This window comes from Belonocnema kinseyi, chromosome 4, assembly GCF_010883055.1.
Source record: "Belonocnema kinseyi isolate 2016_QV_RU_SX_M_011 chromosome 4, B_treatae_v1, whole genome shotgun sequence".
Taxonomy (NCBI): Eukaryota; Metazoa; Arthropoda; class Insecta; order Hymenoptera; family Cynipidae; genus Belonocnema; species Belonocnema kinseyi.
Window position 1 is genome coordinate 83,621,088 of NC_046660.1, and position 21,022 is coordinate 83,642,109.

Genomic DNA, 21,022 nt, shown 5'->3' on the forward strand with positions numbered 1-21,022 from the left:
CAGCGAGTAAATAAACAATCCAGATTTGCAGAACAAATTTCAGAACTTTAAAATGCACAAAACCTTAAACACAAACATTTTTTTATACAATTAAAAGAGAAAACACAACTTTGGAGTTTTTGCCGTCCACTCCGAAATCCCCGTAAACAAAAAACGCGTTTTGGAATGCGATTGTGTTGAAGTTTACCGCCTGGGGCGCGACGAGCATGCATTTTTTGAATCATTATAATTGGTCTTTCCTGTAGACTAATTTATTAATGAATTTATTAAATTTGGAGTCTATTGCTAGATTATACTGTTCAAAGCGTGTGTTTGTTCTATTAAATGCTTTAAATCCTTTAAATTATCTTCCCTTTCTTTTACATAACCTGAACCTCAGCCATCAAGATCGCGCATAACCTAAAAATTTGACATTTGTTGAAACTTTCGTAGAAAAATATATTGATCTAGATTCCTTATATAATTTAGGGTTGGTTATTTTTTGGCTTTCTCTGTATTTTGCTCATATTTATTGGGAAATTGGAATTTATATTGAAAATCAGTGGAGTGGTTCCGCCATCTTTACAGGCGCGATATTTCAAATCTGAGTATGACAGCTGTTAAATTTTGTTTTGCGATTTCAGTGATAATATCTCACATAGGTGATAATTTCGTAATTTTTAGTAAACCACGGTATTATAAAAATAAAAAAAGTGTTTTCCCATATGGAATTTACAATTTAAGAAATTTCGCTGTTGTGTTTACGTCATCGAGTCGAATGTCGAAATGTCTAGTGCAGTGTTCGACAGGTCAGAATCGAAATTTGATGCACCAAAATGTGCATTCAAACTCAAATGACTTAAAATTTGTGCATCCTTTGCGAATGAAATTCATTATTACGTTTGTTATTAAGTGTTAGTGATCAAAATTCTGAAAAATATGCAATTCAAGCCTCATGGATCAACGCATTGCGTTTTTGGTGACAGAACGATTTTTATATCGACGGTATGTATTATCTTTTGAATACTGATATTGTTCATATTTTTGAATATATTTTAATTGTCAGACATCTTTTTCAAACATTTTATATACTGGTATATTCTACTTCAACATCATTTAATGCATAAATAAAAAAATTGTTACATAACCTCAATTTTTGTTAAGCAGATTTGTTGACTTTTCTTGCGTTAATCTTATTTTCCTGTTAGATAATACTAATTTGATTGTAATGTAGAAAAATGATGTACGTTTTAGTTTTCTAAATACCAACTAACAAGAAGTACTGTACAGTTTCAAATTTATTTGTAATTTAAAGTAAAAAGGTGATTTTGAATTCCTTTCAGTACTTGTATGATTCAATTTAAATCAGTTTCAGTACCTGTGCGTTTCCCCTTTTGCTGTTCCCCTTTCCTGTTCCCCTTTCCCCTCTTTTCCTCATGGTGATACAAAAAATATTATCCAGTATAGTTTCAATAGGGGTTTTAGGCCCTTTCCATTATCATAAGAATTTTTGAAAAAAATAAATATTTCACCTTCAAAAATGATTGGGAAAAAGTAATTTGACTTTCTTGAAAAGAGGCATATTTTTTCATTTTTTTTATCTCAAAAAAAGTCACATGCTTTTTCTTTTAAAATCGTTGAGTTTTCCTAAATTATGGAAAAATTGCTAAACATGCTGTTAAGAATAAAAAATTCTATTTTTCGTTAAAACTATGCAAGATACGAAAAAAAAATGAATAAACCAAAATATTACATTTAAAAAAAGATCTAAACATTTGCTGTTAATAGTTGAAATCCGAGTTGTATCTCAAATAGCGATAAAAAATCATATTCTCGGCATAGTTTCGATAGGGGTTTTCATGTCCTTTCCAGTGATCACAAGACATATTTTTTTTGGTAATTATATTTTTGGTAAGACATATTTTTCGTTTTAATCGTGAAACATGCTATTAAAATTTTTGGATTAAAGCTCTTAAGATTTGAAAAAAAATGATTAGATGAAAATGGTTCATCCAGAAAAGACCTACAAATTTGTTGTTAATCATTTTGTTTATAGGATGCTAGTTTTTGATTGAATCGTAAAACACGACATGAAACAAACGAAAAAAAGGTTGACTAATGTGTTACAATTTGCTACAATTAAATGTTTAATAAGAATTTGCTGGCCTAATTTAGCTTTAAATATTTGCTTTTGACCTTTTTTTCCAACGAGATACGTGACGAGAATGTCTTCGTTAAGGCCAAAGGAGCTTTAACAAAAGGGAATTCACAATCAATAAAGTTTCTATTTAAGAATCTTCAGATATGTTGGAGACTTATTATTAATTTTTACAAAAAATGATTATGGAAGGAAAGGGCGTGAAAAAAGCTCTCAAAACTATACTGAATACAATTTTTTATCACCTTTAGAAGAGTTACAAATAGCCAAAACAGCTGGTAGATTCTTAAAAATCACTTATTGCTTATTTTCATACAAAAATTCCAGTTTTTAGCCTCAAAGATCGTAAAGGACAATACCTCAGCTGAAGTGGAAAAAGAGGCCTTTTTCCAAAAAGTCAAATTAGTTCGTAACTTTCATTTTCTAAGGTCAAATTTTTTTCTGGCAAAGTTTTTTGATTCATGGAAAAGGCGTAAAAACGTATTGAAATTGAACTTGTCAGATTTTTTATCGCCATTAGAAGAGTGCAAAATCGTAAAAATAGACTTATCCAATAGCAGAAAACTTTAACCAAGTTTGACTTAGATCGGTAATGAAAGTTTCATATTTTTATTAAAGATTATTTATTATAATCCATTTAAGTTTTTAAAATTTAAATACAAAATTTCATAAATTAATTTATTATTGATCCTGAAAGTAATAAAATGAATCTGTATAATTATTTCCAAATAAAATAGTTTCCATAAGGGCATGTGACACAGCTAAATACCTATATTGCCTACCTTACTTTATCAGTTGACTGAATGTTTTTTTGAACCTAAGAACTTTTTTTGTAAATAAAATATCGAGCTGAAACTTTGGAAAATGTATTAGAGTACAATAAAGTACGTTTAGGTACTGCATTTTGGTAGGAGCTTCACTGAAAATTATTTTATCTTTTTTCCGAACCTCGACATTTTTTGAATGTTTCAACTTTTTTTATACATAAAATATCGGTCTCAAACTTTGAGAAATTCAAGAGCCGAAAGAAATCTACGTTAAAGTACAAAGCTTAACAATAAAAGATGTAAAAAAATATATTTCAACTATTAATTCCATCGGCATCAGCCGGTAACGTTGTACACGAAAATTCGAACCCTGGCGGCCACTAGACGAGGCTCTAGAGGGTTCGTATTTTCGTGTACAACGTTACCAGCTGATGCCGTTGGAATTGATAGTTGAAATTTTTTTTACATCTTTTGTTATTGAGCTTTGTACTTTAACGTAGTTTTCTTTCGGCTCTTGCATTTCTCAAAGTTTGAGAGCGATCTTTTATGTATAAAAAAGTTCGAACGTTCAAAAAATGTCGAGGTTCAGAAAAAAGATGAAATAATTTTCAGTGAAGTTCCTACCAAAATGCAGTACCTAAACGTACTTTATTGTACTTTAATACATTTTTCAAAGTTTTAGCTCGATATTTTATTTACAAAGAAAGTTCTTAGGTTCAAAAAAATATTCAGTGAGCTGATAAAGTGAGGTCGGTAATATAGGTATTTGTCTGTGTCACATGCCCATAAGAACGTAGCAAATATAATTGAAATTTCAAGGAATAGAATGAGCTTTTGTAAATTAAAATTGAATTAAAATTTCGACTTTGGCCTAAAGCTGATGAGAAAACACAAATATGTAAACAATTACATTTAAACAAACATTTTTGTCGATTTAAAAAATTAAAACAAAGAGTATACAATGTTGTACTTGACTGTACACCTATAACATCCTTAAGAATTCAAAAAAAAACTTGAAGCTATTAAAAATATCAAACTTTTTAAATTGATATGTACAAAGTTAAATTATTAAATAATGAAATATTTTAGGTTTATCAGCTGTGTTGAGTAAGTACTCTCAAGTTCCATCTCTACATATTACAAATACAAAATTTACAAATGTTTATGTGGAGGATTTAAAAAAATTATGTTTTCGAACGAAATAACAATTCTTTTAAATTAATAATTCTAATAAATAACATGATTTAATTGTTCATGATGAAATTTTTCAAAAGAGAAAATATGTTTGATTGTGAGAACAATTTTAATCATAAGAATTGTTTATTTGACACATTTTATTTTGTTCAGACTTTTTTATATCGTCGTTAATGGATTCCAGACCATCTAAGTATATTAATTGTTTGGTAATATATTCTTTAATGGACAAATCATTTAAGGATGTACACTGCGTACAATCAATGTAAAAATTTGCCTATCTTTAAAATGATTTATAAAATCGACAAAAAAATCTATTATGAATTTCTGTAAATCTTGATGGAGGTTTCGAAGCACACTTCAGAAAAAAGTAATACAGGTCAAAATTGTTTATTTAACAGTAGTTATTTAAAAGTGTAGTTTTTCCTTTCTCTTTAAGGAAAAATTACAATTTTTATTTAATCCTAATGATCAAGGCCTAATGTTATCCTTTGAAGGATTCTCTACAATTATATTTTGATGGTGTTGATTAAAATTTAAACTATGACTGTTTATAACAATAACTGTATGATTTCTCAATAAATTTTTTAGAAATAAAATCAACCCAAATAGAAATTTAGACAATCCTTCGAAATATAAAATGAGACCTTGATCATTAGGATTAAATAAAAATTGTGACTTTTCCCTATAAAGAAAGGAAATTTTAAAGATATGCAACTTTCGAGGTTGATTGTACGTAGTGTACATCCATTCCTAACGTGATTAAAAAATATATTAAAATTCTTATAAAAAGATTGCTTGTTTTTTATATGTAAAGATACATCTATTTCCTATTTTTACTATTTTTCGTGAAAAAATTCCCTTACTCTCCCATTTTTTAGCTCCTTTCGCGCTAAAATTTTTATTTGTTCTATTATTTTTCCTAATTCTGAACTGAATTTCCTTATTTTCATTTTTTTTTTCAGAAAATATTTTCGACCATCACGGCATCACAATGAGACTTGAAGCTGACGAAACTTGATCAGTAATCTAGGGCATTTATCGCGTCTTGAAAGACACTGTCCAGGATTAGAAATGCCCGATGTACTTTTACAAAATACTGCACTTCATTCCCAGTCTGGCACCAAATCTGCGAATAATGTTGGTAGTGTCTTTTACACACCATTGACTTCATTCGCTGGTAAGTATTTTTAATTTTCTCTCATTTATAATTACATCAGTAGTGACTACTTTTGTTATAATTTTGAATTTTAATCCTCTTCAGTTACAACGTAGCCATAAGTAAACATACGGACTCTTAAGTGTTCAGTTAGTCCTTTAACTTTAATTTATTGATTTTATTTGTTGTCCACAAAGTCCAAACATCATGGAAGTCCTCAAAACGTTTCTTGGTACGTGATTTTTTCCTTATTTTTTCTTTATTTTACTTTAAGTATTTAGTTACTTTCACAGGGTGGCCACTGACTGGAAAAATCGGGAATTAGTCTGGAATTTTGCGCACAGGAAAAAAGTCGGGAAATAGCCGGGAATTTTTTTGAAAACCGAAAATTGATTAAATCTGTTTTTACTTTTGCAATAAATATGGTCTCGCATAATGAAAAGCATAAAGTAATAAATAAAATAAACAAAATAAATAATAGGTCTCGCATAATTGGCATAGTAAAGTTATAATTTAGGTATACTTAAAATTTTTCGCAAATGAATTAAAAAATCGCTTAAATCTTCAATCACAAAAGCGATAATAGATCCTAAATCATGATTGATAAAATGTGCCTTTTCTTCCCCCTTTTTAAAAAGTTACTCTTTTTCTCCTGCTTTCAAGAAAATTCCCCTTTTTCTCGTTTTTCGCTTCAATGAGAACTGAATGAATAGAATTTTTAACAGAATATAACTATTTTTGTTTGAATGTTAATTATTTTTTATTGAAAAGTCTACTATTATATTTTAGGTTCAGAATTTATTTCTTTTGGTCAAAAATGCAACTGTTTTGTTGAGCAATAATCTTTTTGGATAGAAAACTAGTCCTTTTGTATTGAAAATTCACCTTTTTGTACTAAAATCTTCATTTTTTGTTTAGAATTTATTTCCTTTGGATAAAAATTTCTACTATTTGGTTGAAAAAATAATTATTTTGTTGCAAATTCAACTTTTTTGTTAATAAGTCATCTTTTTTGTTTGAAAATTCATTTATTTGATTAAAAATTCTACTATTTAGATGAAAATCAAATTATTTTGTCGGAACTACAACTGTTTTGGTAAAACGTCATCTTTTTTGCTCTAAAATTCAACTATTTTGTTGAAAATTGATTTTTTTGGATAGAGAATTGGCCCTTTTGAATTGAAAATTCATCTGTTAGTAGAAAAATTGTATTTTTTTTTTAGAATTTTTTTCTTGGTTAAAAATTCTAATATTTGATTGAAAATTTAATTCTTTGGTTAAAAAATTAAATTATTTGGTTAAAAAGTATTTTTTTTTTGTTGAAAGTTAATTCTTTTTGATTTAAAGGTCTACTATTCTTGGTTTAAAATTACTCACTGGGAAGTCTCATTGGGAAGCCTACTATAATATTTTTTGTTCAGAAGTCATCTATTTTGGTTAAAAATTCGACTATTTAATTGAAGATTAAATTATTTTATTCAAAATTCAATTATATTGTTTGAAAGTCATCTTTTTTCCTTGAAATATCATCTTTTTTGGTTGAAAGTTAATTTTTTTTAAAGTGAAAAGTACTATTCTTGCTTCAAAAATTCCTCACTTTTAGTTGCAAATGCGATAAAAAATTTAATTATTTTGTTGAAATTTGATCTATTTGGTTAAAAAGTCATCTTTTTTAGTTGAAAATTAATTATTTTTCACTGGAATGTCTACTATTATATATTTTTTTAGAATTCATCTATTTTTGTTAAAATTCTACTATTTAGTTGAAAACTAAATTATTTCGTTCAAAATTCAATTATGTCGTTTAAAAGTTATATTCTTGCTGAAAATTCATGTTTTTAGTTAAAATTTAATTCTTTTTTTTTAAGTCTACTATCATATTCTTGATTAAGAATCGATCACTTTTCTCATCTTTTGGATGAAAGGTAATCTTTTTAGGGTAAAAATGTGCTTGTTTGTTGAAAATTCAATTCTTTTCTTAAAAATTTAGTTGCTTTAGCTCAACTGCTTCGTTGAATATTCGTAAAAAAATTCAACTGTTTGATTCAAAATGCAACTGTTTTTGGTTAAATTTGAATATTGTTTGTTTGAAAATGTCATCATTTGGTTGAAGACTCATCTTCGTTGGTCGAAAATTCGACTGTTTGGTTAAAAATTCAAATTTTTTGGTGGAAATGCAATATAATTCTACTTGGAATCTTAGAAATATGTTAGCGACAGTAATTTTATTTAAAAGAATTTTTCTTTTTTTCCCTTTTAAACTAATTTACATGATGTAGTGTTGTACCTTGGAGTTCTAAAATGTTAAATTCGTCTCAAAATTGATATAATGAGGCAGTTAGTATTGAATAATTATAATTATAAACGCTTAAAAGTCAACTAAGCGAAAAGTAATTTTTGACCGGAAAATAGCCCAGATTTATTTTTGTAGGGTGAGTGGCCACCATGATTCCAGAATTTATTGAATTAATTTATATTCGGCTTAAATCTGAAATAATTAACTTTTTAGTTAGTTTTTCAGTTAAATTTTATAACATGATATTTGTTTCAGAGATGTGGTACCAAATATTTTTATGGGCCCTCTTCTCTTCCATTTTTGTTCACACAATCGCGGGAGCGATCTGCTTTGCCACCTTGCGAAAACACAAATATGGAAAGTACGTATGCTATATATTATGTAACAGGGCGTCTCTGTCTTATCTGGAAACTTTGGAATGGTCAAGGAGTTTTTATATACTTGGAAAAACCTATACATTTCAGGGATTTTTTCGCCAGCGTGCTTAATTAAAAAAAAATTTAATATAAAATTGAATAACAATGATTATTAATTTGTAAAAGTAGCTTTTTAAATACTGTATTTATATAAATAAGTTCATATGTTCCTTTGTTGAATTCAACTGTTTTAAATTAAAAATTAAATTTTGTTTTGTTTTTTTAATATTAACTATTACGTTTTTTTGTTTAAAATTCATCTTTTTTTTTTAGAATGAAATTTTAATTTCTTGGTTGAAAGTTAAACTCTTCTATGAAAAAATGTTTTTTGGTTGAAGATTCATAATATTAATTCAGAAATCATCTCTTTAGTGGAAAAACGAGCTGTTTTGTTGAAAATTCGTTTTTTCTTGGCATTAACCTAATTTTTTGTTGCTAAAAATTTAACTATACCAGTTCAATATTCAATCATTTGAGTTAAGAATTAATCCCTTAGGTTGAACATAATTTTTAAAAATAAATATTTAACTATTCAATTTTTATATAAAAAATTATCTTTTTTAGTTGAACGTTCGTCTTTTTTGGTAGAAATTAATATTCTCGGTTGAAAAATCATCTTTTTGGTTTAAAGTTCAACTATTCCAGTTAAAGATTTATCTTTTTGGTTTCAAACTGAACTATTCCGGTTGAAGATTCTTCATTTTATTTCAAATTTCATCAGTTTGGTAATTTTTTAAACTGAAAATTTTTTTTCGTATAAAATTCAACTATTTCAATTGAAGATTCATAATTTTAGTTGAAAATTCATCACTTTATTTGAAAAGGGAATATTTTTCTTTCCAAATTATTTTTGAATGAAAATGTAACTCTTTCAATTGAATACTCCATCATTTTAGTTGAAATTTGATATCGTTGGTTGAACATTAGTTTCTTGGCTGAGAATATTACAATCCAATTTTTAGTTGACAGTTTATCTTTTTTAGTTGAAAATTCTTCCTTTGTTTTTCTAGAAATTAATTTCCTTGTTTGATAATTCAAATTCCCCAGTTAAAGATTTATCTTTTTGTTTAAATTTAAACTATTCCAGTTTCAGATTCTTAATTTTAATTGAAAATTCATGAGTTTGGTAATTTCCTAAACTGAAAATTTAACAATTCCATTTTTCTTTGAAAGTTGATCTTGTTTTGTTTAAAATGGAACTATTTGTTTGAAAATGGGTACTTTTACTTGAAAATTCAACTACTCTTTTAAATTGTATCGTCTTCTTAAAAAATTCATGTTTCTGGTTTAATGTTTAAGTATTCTAATTAAATATTCATCATTTCAGTTGACACTTCATCACTTTATATGAAATTATGATATTTTCTTTGAAAATGATTATTTTTTCTTTTGAAAATTGTATTTTTGTAATTAAAAATGGAACTATTCCAATTTAATATTCCATCATTTTAGTTGAAAATTACGGTAATTTTTTAAACTGAAAATTTAGTTATTCCATTTTTTGTTCAAGATTCATCTATGAACCTTTGGTTTGAAATTGATCTTTTAGTTGAAAATACAACTATTGTTAGGGAATTCATGAATTTGTTTTGAAAAATCGCGTTTTTTGGTAGAAAATTTAATTTTTTGCTTAAAGATTCAACTGTTTAGTTAAAAATGCATCTTTCTTGTTGGAAATGCATTATTTTTAATTGAAAATTTAGTAATTGGTAGCGGTTTACATTAAATTTTATGTAGTACCCAAATTAATTTTATCAACTATACTTTAGAGACAAATTCAGGACATAAATAATTATGTTTTTATTGTTATTTGATTAATAAATTGTGCTAACGCATTTAAGAATATATTTTAATATATAATTTTTCAAAGCTTTCTAAATTAAACATACTAATTGAATCCTTAGAAACGAAATAAACGGCACATGCGTTCTCATTAAAGAGGAGTTTTTGATGCAATTAAATTCACTTCAATAACAACAAATAAAAATTTATTTACACGTAAAAAATACAGAGAATAGTATAGCAACCATATTTTTTTCTACTTTTTACTTCAGCAAATTCTTTTATCAAGTCATCGAAGTTCATCAATCTAAGTAACTCCTTTTCGATTGTAAGAAGAGACAATGCGGATAGTCTTTCGTCGCCCATAGTAGATCTATACAATTTCAAATATTCTATCCTTTATTATTTTTTTCTGTATAACCGGGTTATTTGACTGAGTATTCTATTTTTTCCTCGGGGAATAAGGGGCCCCTCACTAGCGCGGGCCCCCGTGCTTTAGCACCACAAAGCCCTCCCCATGATCCGGCACTGAATACAGTGAACCCTGGATATAGGATTAGTTTTGGAACTGACGGTGGGCGGATCTCCCCGATTTATGTTGACTCCGAACGTAAACAGTCAAGGGCGTATGAACCGTTTCTATAGAAAAAAAATTATCCGGCGGCAAAAAATATTTTGATAATTGTTTCTTCAACACGGAGACACGAATAAACTAAATATTTTACGGGAATGAGGAAGAAAGTTCACTCTTACACGTTAAAATGAATGTGTTCCCTGCTAACGTACTTTAAACGTCTGCGGGCCGCTAAGCATCTCGTTTAAAAGGAGAGCTTTCTCTTGAATAATTGGTTCAAATACTCTGTCGCTCACTTGATTAAACAATTCGAAGACAGCAGTATCCAAACAAACATAAGTATTTTCACCAAAACACCGCACGTCCACACTCCAAGTGGAGAAGCACTTACTTCTGCGTAATGGCATACAATGCATGCGACGCAGCTTCATAATCAGATCTACGAAGATGTCATTTGACAGAAAATCACTTACTTTTTAAAATACTAGATAAACTGTCCACGAAAAAAAAACAGTTTTCACTATCCTCACGTCAACACTTGACAGTTTGATATTATAAAATATCACAGTGGGACTACGATGTATGAAGTCGATAGAAACACTCTTTCTACCGTGTAAGATAAACAGAGAAGGTCAGATTGTGTTCCAATGACAGGTGTTACTTTTCGTTTCGAAACGATCATACTCTCTCTCTCTCTATCTCTGTGTATCCAATAGTTCTTATTCTTTTCTTTGTTTTCATTGTCGAATCGTGTAGCCTATTGGTAGCTACAGCAGCGCCACTAATTCAGATGAAATTTGAATTTTAATGAAATATTAACAATAAATCTTATAGCAAAAAATTAATTTTCAACCGTAGTATAACATTCTTCATTAAAATGAATTGATATTCACTGCTCTTTTTCATTATTATTGCTTCAATAACTTCGAGATACTACTTCGCGATATATATTCGCGTGTCATATGGCGTTGTTGTCAATGTCAAATACAGGCTCATTCAACTCATTCGATCGCACGAAATAAACCGATCAGTCCCATCGGCTTCAGTTGGCTAATTGCATCGGAGCGCTCCTACTACTCGACGTGAGCTCGCCATCGTGCTTATTCGCGTGTTTCCCGCATCGAGTAAACTGTCGGAACGTCATGACGCAGTTACACAAGTAGGCTGACAGAATACAGCGCCTTACCGCAACGCCCCGGTTTTGTCGCGCCTGAACGAGCACCGCATACCCTACGCAGCTACTCTCACCCATAATCGCGGCGCGGCGTCAATTCTCGGTATTTCTAAATCCAGGAGGCCTAAATCCAGGGTTCTTTGTATTTGAATGGTTCCTTACTATAAAAATTATACCTAAAAAAAACTTTAGATACGCTTTAAATACCCTGCTGTAAATAATGTTCTAATTTTGTCCCTTGAAATGTACCCACTTGTGAAATGCAATATAAAAAAACTAATTTTTATTAAGGTTCTTCCCGCTGCTAATTATAATAATGGGCTTTCTACTACCGCTAACATCAGGAGTTCTTAGTTCAGCAGCAGTTGCTTGTGTGTACAAAGCATCAAGCTACCAAATGTCACCTTTATATGCCTTAGTCTGGGGTATCGGACAGACCGTCGTGGCTGCTTGTGTTGGATTTACAAGAATTCTAGCAACCTTATAATTTTGGATCTTATATTATCCTCCTACTTGCAAACAACGAACTTAAGTTTTTTATCAATTCACCTTTTATAAGTCAAAGCACAAGTTATCCAAGGCTGAAATTCTAAATGTATTCTATTCTAAATTGTTGTCTTTGAAGGCTCAAAATTCGACTGACCCGAAGAAAAGAAACAATCATTCTTCTATCGAATTTTGATACTTTTGTTTCATCCAAGATTTCGTAGATGTTTTTTTCTGTTATTGTTATTTTGTCTTCTAAACTACTTGTGAATTGCGTAACGACATCAGTAGTAAGCCACTTAGTCTCTTTCACATTAGAATAATAATAAAAAAGTATTAAAATAACGTGTTGCATGTGCAGCAACGTACAATTCAGCTATTGGTTTCGTTACCTTATAATTGATTTTTTTGTGGATAATGGAAGCTTCAAAATCGGACATCTCTGAAAAAATCTATGAATGTTTGTAGATCTTTTTAAATATTTAATTAATTATCAATATGTCTGATAATCTGTGTATGAAAGTCAATTACAGTAATCGATTCGCTCTTCTTTTATAAACTGACTGAATTTATTAAGAACTTCAATATATACTGTACGAAAAGCTTTTTTCGCTCTGCTTGATTGTGAACTTATAGTCAAGACTAGAGAAATTATTTTTTATATTTTGTCTACAGATTTTGTAAAAATGTAAAGTCTCTCATTCTGTGTTGCTTTGAATTGAAACTTGGCTTTAAATTTTATTAAGTCTTAGTTTAAGATTTTCTGCGGTAAAAACAAGTAGGCATTATATGCATATACATGTATAAATAAAAGTATATATAAAAGAAGGCATAAGGAATAAGAAATAAGTTATGTAAAAAGGTCAGTTAAAAAAAGTGTCTAAATGTACAAAGCGTATTTATATAAATATCGGCGTGACTTTATGTTTCTGTATATTATTGTAATTCACTAGTTCAGTTATTAATAATTAGTTTCGCAATAGAGTATTCGCACGAATACTTCAGCACAATAGCTCACTGATGTCTTTCATAAAGTGGTTGGCATTCCATTGCATTAATTATGCAATAATATTGCATTTTTCTTCAGAAAAATGTGTCTCTTTAATATTATTTTATTAAGAGTTCACAGGCTGATAGAAATAATTATGCAGAATTGGCTACCAAACTATCCCATTTAAAAAATAGATATTTACTTTGTTTTATAAGTATAATAGTTCATAATATCAGTAACCTCAATCACACCTATCCGTAAATTAAATTTCTACGAATCACTTGACACATAGTTTTTAACCCTTTGGTGCCTTCAGATGTGTTAGAAAACTTTAAATAATTTCAAAAATGTATTTTCCTGAATTAAAATATATAAATACCATTTTTTTTCTCACTGAGGGGTTGAAATGATAAGATCTTTTTTATGCATTTGATTTCTTGAAAATTTTTAAGAGTTAATATTTAATTTTTGATTAAATGGAAATAAAAATTAAACGAGGCATGTAATGCATAAAAAAATCTTCCGAAATTATCACGCTTGCGAATAAATGATATCTCTGCTGTTCTTTACGTTTGACTTGATTATTATTGTATTTAATATTTTGAGCGTCGCGATATGTGCTGAATTTTGTATTATAATTGCATAAAGCAATAAAAAGACTAATGTAATATTAACAGAAATTTTATTACTTTCCTAACTGCACTCCATAATTTTTCTAGCGTTGATGAGGACTAAATTTTGATTAGTCACTTGACCTCAAATTCTTCAGCGATTTATCATGGTTGCCAACTAAATTAATTCAAGTCGGACTCATTTAACGAAATTACACAAAAAGGAAAAGAAGAAAGTAGTGGAATATTTTGATTAAAATTGGAATGCAAATATTAAAAAATCTTGTTATTAAATATTAAATACAGTATTGTATAAGGTTTTAGTTCTGAAGAAAAATATTAAGCTTGTAAAATAGCCAGTTTTTAAACTTGGATTGAAATTACAAAACCTGAAAAGCTATAAATAAGTTTTTAAATTAATTATGTAAATGACCTTAAGGAGACAAGGAATTCGACTACAAAATTTTGTAATTAATTTAGAATAAGAGTTATATTAATTAAAAAGAATGTACCCTTTTGGAAATATAAATTTAGAAAAATTCTTGCTCGCGAGGAAGAAAAATAAAAGTATATTATTTTTCTATTAGTTATTAGAAGAAGTTACTTTGCAATCCCGAAATCTTGAATAGTTAATATGCCATTGAATCGCATATTCTTGATTGATCCGGTATGGCCCATTTCTATCTTTAGAAGATTTCTTTTTATAGCGATTTTACTCGGTCAGCAAGCCACAGTTTTCAACCTCTTAAAAATAAAATAGAAATAATTTTAATATTTTTAACGAAACATTTATAATCTTGATATTTAACAATTTTAAGTATAAAGTAAAATATTTCAAGAAATCTCACTCTTCCCCTCAATCCCTTATATTCACCTTTAAAAAAAAAAAAGAATTCCTTTTTTTCTCAATATTTTCAAATTAATTTTTTTAAATTGTAAAGTATACTTATATTTTGGTTCAGAATTCACCTCTCTTGGTTACAAGTTTACTATTTGGTTGAACATTCAACTATTATGTTAAAAAAAAATTCATCTTTTTTGGCAGACAATTTAACTACCTAATATAAATAAATTATCCAAAATTTATTTTATTGGTTGAAGATTAACTTATTTTTATAAAAATTCGTTTTTTTTTGGCTGAAAATTAATTTTTTCAATTGAAAATTTATTCTATTTTTCGCTGAAATTGATTTATTTCTTTCAAAAATTGAACTTGTTAATATTGTCGTTAAGAAATCATCCTTTTTGTTTGAAAACTGAACTTCTTCATTGAGCATTGAACAAATATTTTGAAAATTCATTTTATTGGTAGAAAATTGAATTACTTTGTTCAAGATTCGTTATATTTTGGTTGAAAATTATTTTTTCACCTGCGAATTTAACTATTCCATTCTTGATTGAAAATTGACCATTTTTATTTGAACATTTAATTATTGTAATTTTCGTTAAGAATTAATCGTTTTTGGATAAAAAATCAATTTCTTCATTGGAAATTGAAAAACTATTTTAAAAATTTATTTTATTTGTTGAAAATTGAAATAATTTGTTGAAGATTCGTTCTGTTTTGGTTGACAATTATTTTTTCACCTGAAAATGTAAGTATTCCCTTTTTAGTTAAAAATTGATTGTCTTTAGGCGAAAATTTAACTTTTACCATTTTCTTTGAGAATTCATATTTTTTGGTTGAAAACTCAACTTCTGGATTGAAAGTTGAACAAATACTCCATTTTTGGTTGAAAATTGATTGTTTTTACTTGAAAATTAATCTGTTTGGTTCAAAATTCAACTTCTTTATAGAAAAAGTTTTTTTGGACGAAAAATTAACCTATTTTGGTTGAAAGTAATTTTTAAAAATTGCAAAATGCATTAATTATATCTTTGGTTGAGAATGCATCTCTTTTGGTTAAAAATTCTACTATTTGGTTGAAGATGAATCTATTTGGTTGAAAATTCAACTATTACGATTTTCAATAACAATTCATCTTTTTTGGTCGAAAAGTCATGATTGAATATGGTTTAACATGGAACTACTTTATTAAAATTTCATTTGATTTATTAAAAAGTGCACTCTTTACGAAAATTAGTTCTTGACTTATTGAAAATTAATTTTCTTAACTGAAAATTTATTTATTCCATTTTCTCTGAAAGTTGACCGTTTTTGGTTTAAAATTAAAATATTACCATTTTTGTTCAGAATTCATCTTTTTGGTTAAAAATTCAACTATGTACTTCATTAAAAGTTGGACTACTATTTCAAGAATTCATTTTATTGGTTCAAGATTCAACTACTTTAGTGACGATTTGTTTTTTGTTTGCAAATTGTGCTTTCGCATACAGTTTTCGAGACCAAAAAGAACGATTGAATTTCTTAACCAGCTATTTTAGATAAAAATTCAAAAAGTTGGAGCATTTTCAAAATTTTTGGGACCATTTTTTTCAAAATTAAAAAATATGTTTTACGGCAATTTGCATTACTTGGAAGCTCGAATAATTGATCCTTACGACTTTTTAAATAAAAAGACATTGATCAGAGTCACAAAATATAAAAAATCCAAATGACACAAGCAATAAAAAAAAATTAGTTGACAAAATTTGTTCACCCAAAAATGATCTACAAAATTGCTATTAATAATTTTTAGATAGGCCGAGTAGATTTTCTTCTAATCAAAAAAATCAAATAAAAAATAAAAAAATTAAAGTTTTGGAAAAACGACACAAGCTAGGATGAGTATTTTTAGTTTAAATAATAAAGAATAACATTGAGATTAAGCAAGTTATATTTATGGAAAACTACACAAGTTGCAATAAAATGTTTGATAACAAAATTGTTTTTTTTTTATAGGATACGCACATTTTTTAAATTCTAAGAGCAAGGCAATGAAAATACGTATGTTTAATACCAATGCATATTATGAATATTGTGATAACATAAACTTATTGAAATGATACATTCTTCAGGGTAGCTGAGAATAAAATTGATTGCGAAATAAGAAACAAATATCGAATAAATCATGTTAAATAAAATTTTTACATTATTTTGCAATATCTGCATAACCAATATCAGCCCGAGGTATTGGAATAAAGGTAATATTAATTTCATGTGATAGTGCTGAACATAATGTAAAAATAATCTAAGAAAGTTCATATGTTAGACAAAATCGGGTAAAAAGCACGAGATGAGTTATGAAAATTTGTTCTTTAAAGCTGAAGGAGCTTTAACAAAAGAGAATTCAAAATCAACAAATTACAGTTGTCGATGCTTTGACCTTTAATTTGAAAAGGTCTGTGCACAAATGTTGGGGGAATACTAAGCCCGAGCACGTAGCGCGAGGCATGTTGTCGAGCGCGATGCGCGAGAACCAACGGTCGCGCGCCCCAGGCGCGCTCAAACTTATGACCTGAGCTCGATGAGAATTGCCCCGCGCCGTAGGCACATTTTTTGAAGTATCACACTAACCTGTCGTCGACGCACTACCAAAAAAAATTAAAAATATTTTTTCAGGCAAGTTTTTACTGGTGAAAGTAGCGGACAATTAAAAGTAGAAGTCCAAAGATAGTTTCGTAAAATTTTAAATAAGAATGTTCTCAAATATATGAAATATCACTAATCAAAGTCTATCTTTGTAATTTCGTATTACAATTATCATTACGGACCCCAATATAAAAATAGAAAAAACGTAAACGTATAAAATTATTGCTATAGTAAACAGATAGTATCCCAGTGGGCACCGGGACGTCCTAAAGACGCCCTTAGAATGTACCTCTATGTCATATGATTTGACGCCCTTAAGACATCCTTTGGATCTTTTCATGTCTTTAAAAGGTCCTCAGGACGTCCGCTGAAAGACGTATATAGGACAAGTTTAGCACTTGTGTGTCCACTGGGATGACTTGAGCATGTCTCAGTTTTGAGAGGGAGCGAGACTTCAACTTATGTCTTGGAGACAAGTTTTTATGTCTAGAAGACATAACTTTATCTCTTGAGTCGAATTTTTATGACTATAACACGTGCGGGTTATAACTTCGAACATAAAGCTAATCTTTGTTAATGGTTAAACAATCTTGTATATTTTTATACAATATATATATATATATATATATATATATATTAAATCAACTTATTTACGGATTGTTATTTGTATTATACTTGTTTGACGAAGATATCGAAAATGTTATTTGTTTTTACTCATTTCCCACGGCTTAGGAGATCCTTCTAGAAAGTTACAATTTTTATTTGTTTGAAGAAAATTTTTAAGGGTTCTTCTCGTTCAGGCGTACTGATTCTAAATTTTTCAATTAAAAAATGACTAACTTAATAATTACAATTTTTCATTCATCAATTTTAATCTGATTTATGAGCCAACAACAAAGCTCGACTTAAGACAAGTAAACGCCGTTTTACCTGTCATGGCCATAAAAGTAAGAGGAAGGCCTATGCTTCGACTCAGTTTTGAGACGCAGCCAGATTATCGATGTCTTGGAGACGAACTCAAGACATAACCAAGTCGAACTCAAGTCGAAGCATTTTTACTCGGGATTAAAGACCTTTTTTTAGAGGTTCGATGATTCCGGAGAATGCCGTAAGGATGTACGGACCTCTTCAAAATCATGAAGGCTCAAGATCACCACCCGATAATTGAGTAAAGTCCGTAACTGCCCGTTGCGGCTTTTTCTCGAATTTTTCTATGACGTATTCAGCTACACAGTAAAAAAAAGTATTCAAAATGATACCGAAATCAATATCATTTTGATATGCAACAAAAATGATACGGAATTCAAGAGCATTTTGATCGGCCGAAGTGTATGTTATGATTTGATACAATTACATTTAAATCACTAGTCGGGTTCAGGATAGTTACGGAATTAGACCATTATAACAAAAAAACACCGATTTGAGTTAAATTGGAAATACAAATGTATTTTAGAAATTAACATAAGATTACAGTCAATGCAAGAGCACGACCACTTGGCCCACAACGGCTCATTAGCCCATTCGACTCAATCTTCACACGTTCAAGCATAACGCTCCACCCGCAATATCGACACCCTTCGCCTCGCGCTCAGCGCTCGCCCGAAATCGACTGACTCCACTCCACGACTGTCTCTCTCATACGCCCCTGTTTCTACACGTTCAGTAGCGTGCTACTTTAGACTTAACAACGAATTCCCTGTACATATATTCTACAGCGTTGCAATCATAAAATTTATAATACTCGACCATCCTTACAAGATGCTTGTCCTCAAGCATAAATACAATATCAAGAAACTTAGAAATAAGTACAACTCAACATCTACAGCAGACCTTTAATCACAAACAAAATCATCAAATCTTTTGGGTCGACGTTTTTCTCTTACAGGCCTGACAGTTACATTTGACTGATCTGCAAGTGCAGAATCTTGGTCTGCTCTTGGTCGGCTGAAACTGTTACAAGATCATCTCGTTCAACTTCGTTATCGCTATCAATTACGGAATCGTCTTCGCACAACTCTTCTGACTCGGCCGCCAAATACCAATTTGACTGACATGCGCAGTTTTCTGAACAGAATCACCCTTGAATTTAAATTCTGAATCTCATAGGTATCAGACGGTAATTTTCCTACGATCACCAATGGTCCTATTTTTACGAGACTTAAGCTTATTTGACTCCCTGGAAGAGCCTGGATTAGTTTTGATAAACACAATATGTCCTATTTCACGTTTCACATTCTTGTTATGTGATAGATCGTAGCGCAATTTTGCCTTAGTTTGTTCTTTCTTGATTAAATCCCTCATCTCGACTCTAATTTCCTCTGGAATCCTATACGTTTCGGAATTCGTACTTAATAACCTAGTCTGACCATTTTCAAACCTTGGCATATAACTGTACAAAGCTACGAACGGGGCGCACCCGGTAGATTTATACACAGAAGTATTCAAGTCCCGCTCAAGTTTCTTTAAATCTTGGTCCCATCTAAGACCTTCATTGTCTGATAGATTAGACTGCATCGCCGGTAAAATAGTTTGATTTAGTCGCTCGATTTGTCCGTTAGCCTGCGGATGTCTACGTGAATTCAAGGTATGCTTTATTCCCCGTCTCCTGCAAAAATCTTCAAAAATGTTTGCGGTAAAACTCGTTCCCCTATCTGACATTATTCTTTTTGGTGAACCAAATCTATTGACAAATTCATCAATTCTTTTAACAGTGATTTTCGCTTTTGTATCTTTTACTGCGTACAACTGACAGAACTTGGTCAAGTTGCAGATAACAGCTAAAATATACTTGTTACCCCGAGTGCTAGTTATAAATGGCCCAAGGTGATCTGTATTCACTACTTCGAACGGTCTTTTGCCTGGTGGAATAGGGTGTAATTCGCCCGCTTGTTTTCCTACCATTTTTTTAGCAAGTAAACACTCTATGCACGACGTTATATGCATTTTAACATATCTACGCATTCCAGGAAAGAAATAGTTTTTCCTAATTCTGGCCACGACAACGCATCAACATGCTGCATTTTATTTCCCTGGCGATGATGTATGTCAAAATCAAAATCAACAAGTGCACGTAACCATCGAATAATCGGAGGATTTGTAGTTCTTGATTTATTGATATAGACCAACGCTTGACAATCTGTAAATATATCAAAATGTAAACCAATTAGAAGAGATCTCAAACGCATTGATGCCCAAACAACTGCTAAGAGCTCCAATTTACTCGAATGATAGGACTTCTCTGGAATTGAAGTTTTCCGACTGATGGCATAAATGAGTTTAAGATCTGTTCCTTCACTCTGTTGAAATAACATTGCACCTAAACCTACGGCTGATGCATCCGTGTGCAACTCTGTTCGCTTTGCTTGCGGATTGTAAAGTCCCAGAATCGGCTGAGAAGCAATAAACTGCTTAATTCTTTTAAAGGCTACCTCTTGACCTCCACCCCAAATAAATTTCGTTTCTTTTTTTAGAAGTTCAACAAGCGGATCAATATGGCATGCGAATTTGGGCATAAACCTCCTGGAAATATCTGGCTAAACCGATAAACCTTTTGACATAATGCACATTTTCATGTATATTTCTTTATATTAAGAGTCAATCCAGCATCAATCAAAAGATCTAGAATTTTACTTAACTTTTCTAAAAATTCCTCCCAAGATTTTGCATAAATTAAAATGTCATCGAAGTAAGTTAAAGCCAATTTTTTTGATTTGGACCGAAAATTTTATTAATTAATTTGGAAAAGTAAAATGTGAGGTCAGACTGTGGGTTGAGACTGATTCAAACACATTAAACTGAATAGGAGAGGGAAACTAATTTACAAAAGGAAAAGCCAAGTAATTTTAAAATGAAAGTGGATGACTTATTGCTAATACTATTTACATAGAAAATTCGCGTCTTATTCTAGCCGTATGAGTATTGGGAGTTGTAGGCTTAAGATATAATGGAGGGGAGGGGGGGGGG

General features: G+C 29.9%; 1 protein-coding gene across 3 annotated transcripts; it reads left to right on the top strand.

The window, feature by feature from the left end:
- Positions 1-252: 252 nt before the first annotated feature.
- LOC117171882 (transmembrane protein 170B) lies at positions 253-13,631 on the top strand. 3 transcript variants are annotated; one of them, XM_033359527.1, is made up of 5 exons: positions 255-984; positions 5,064-5,278; positions 5,363-5,489; positions 7,809-7,914; positions 11,791-13,631. In XM_033359527.1, exons 3-5 carry the CDS (start codon positions 5,465-5,467, stop codon positions 11,984-11,986), a joined length of 327 nt encoding a protein of 108 aa, XP_033215418.1. In that variant the 5' UTR covers positions 255-984; positions 5,064-5,278; positions 5,363-5,464; the 3' UTR covers positions 11,987-13,631. The 3 variants fall into 3 exon arrangements, with proteins under 3 accessions (XP_033215416.1, XP_033215418.1, XP_033215417.1); XM_033359526.1 differs by having other exon boundaries at positions 257-984; positions 5,455-5,489; XM_033359525.1 differs by lacking the exon at positions 5,363-5,489 and having other exon boundaries at positions 253-984.
- Positions 13,632-21,022: the final 7,391 nt, after the last annotated feature.

What these genes read in the sequence shown, in the direction of transcription:
- LOC117171882 (XM_033359525.1), top strand. Translation starts at nt 5,173, where the DNA reads ATGCCCGATGTACTTTTACAAAATACTGCACTTCATTCCCAGTCTGGC. An exon ending in ACCATTGACTTCATTCGCTG is followed by an intron (nt 5,279 to 7,808) that starts GTAAGTATTTTT and finishes TATTTGTTTCAG; the next exon opens with AGATGTGGTACCAAATATTT. An exon ending in CGAAAACACAAATATGGAAA is followed by an intron (nt 7,915 to 11,790) that starts GTACGTATGCTA and finishes ATTTTTATTAAG; the next exon opens with GTTCTTCCCGCTGCTAATTA.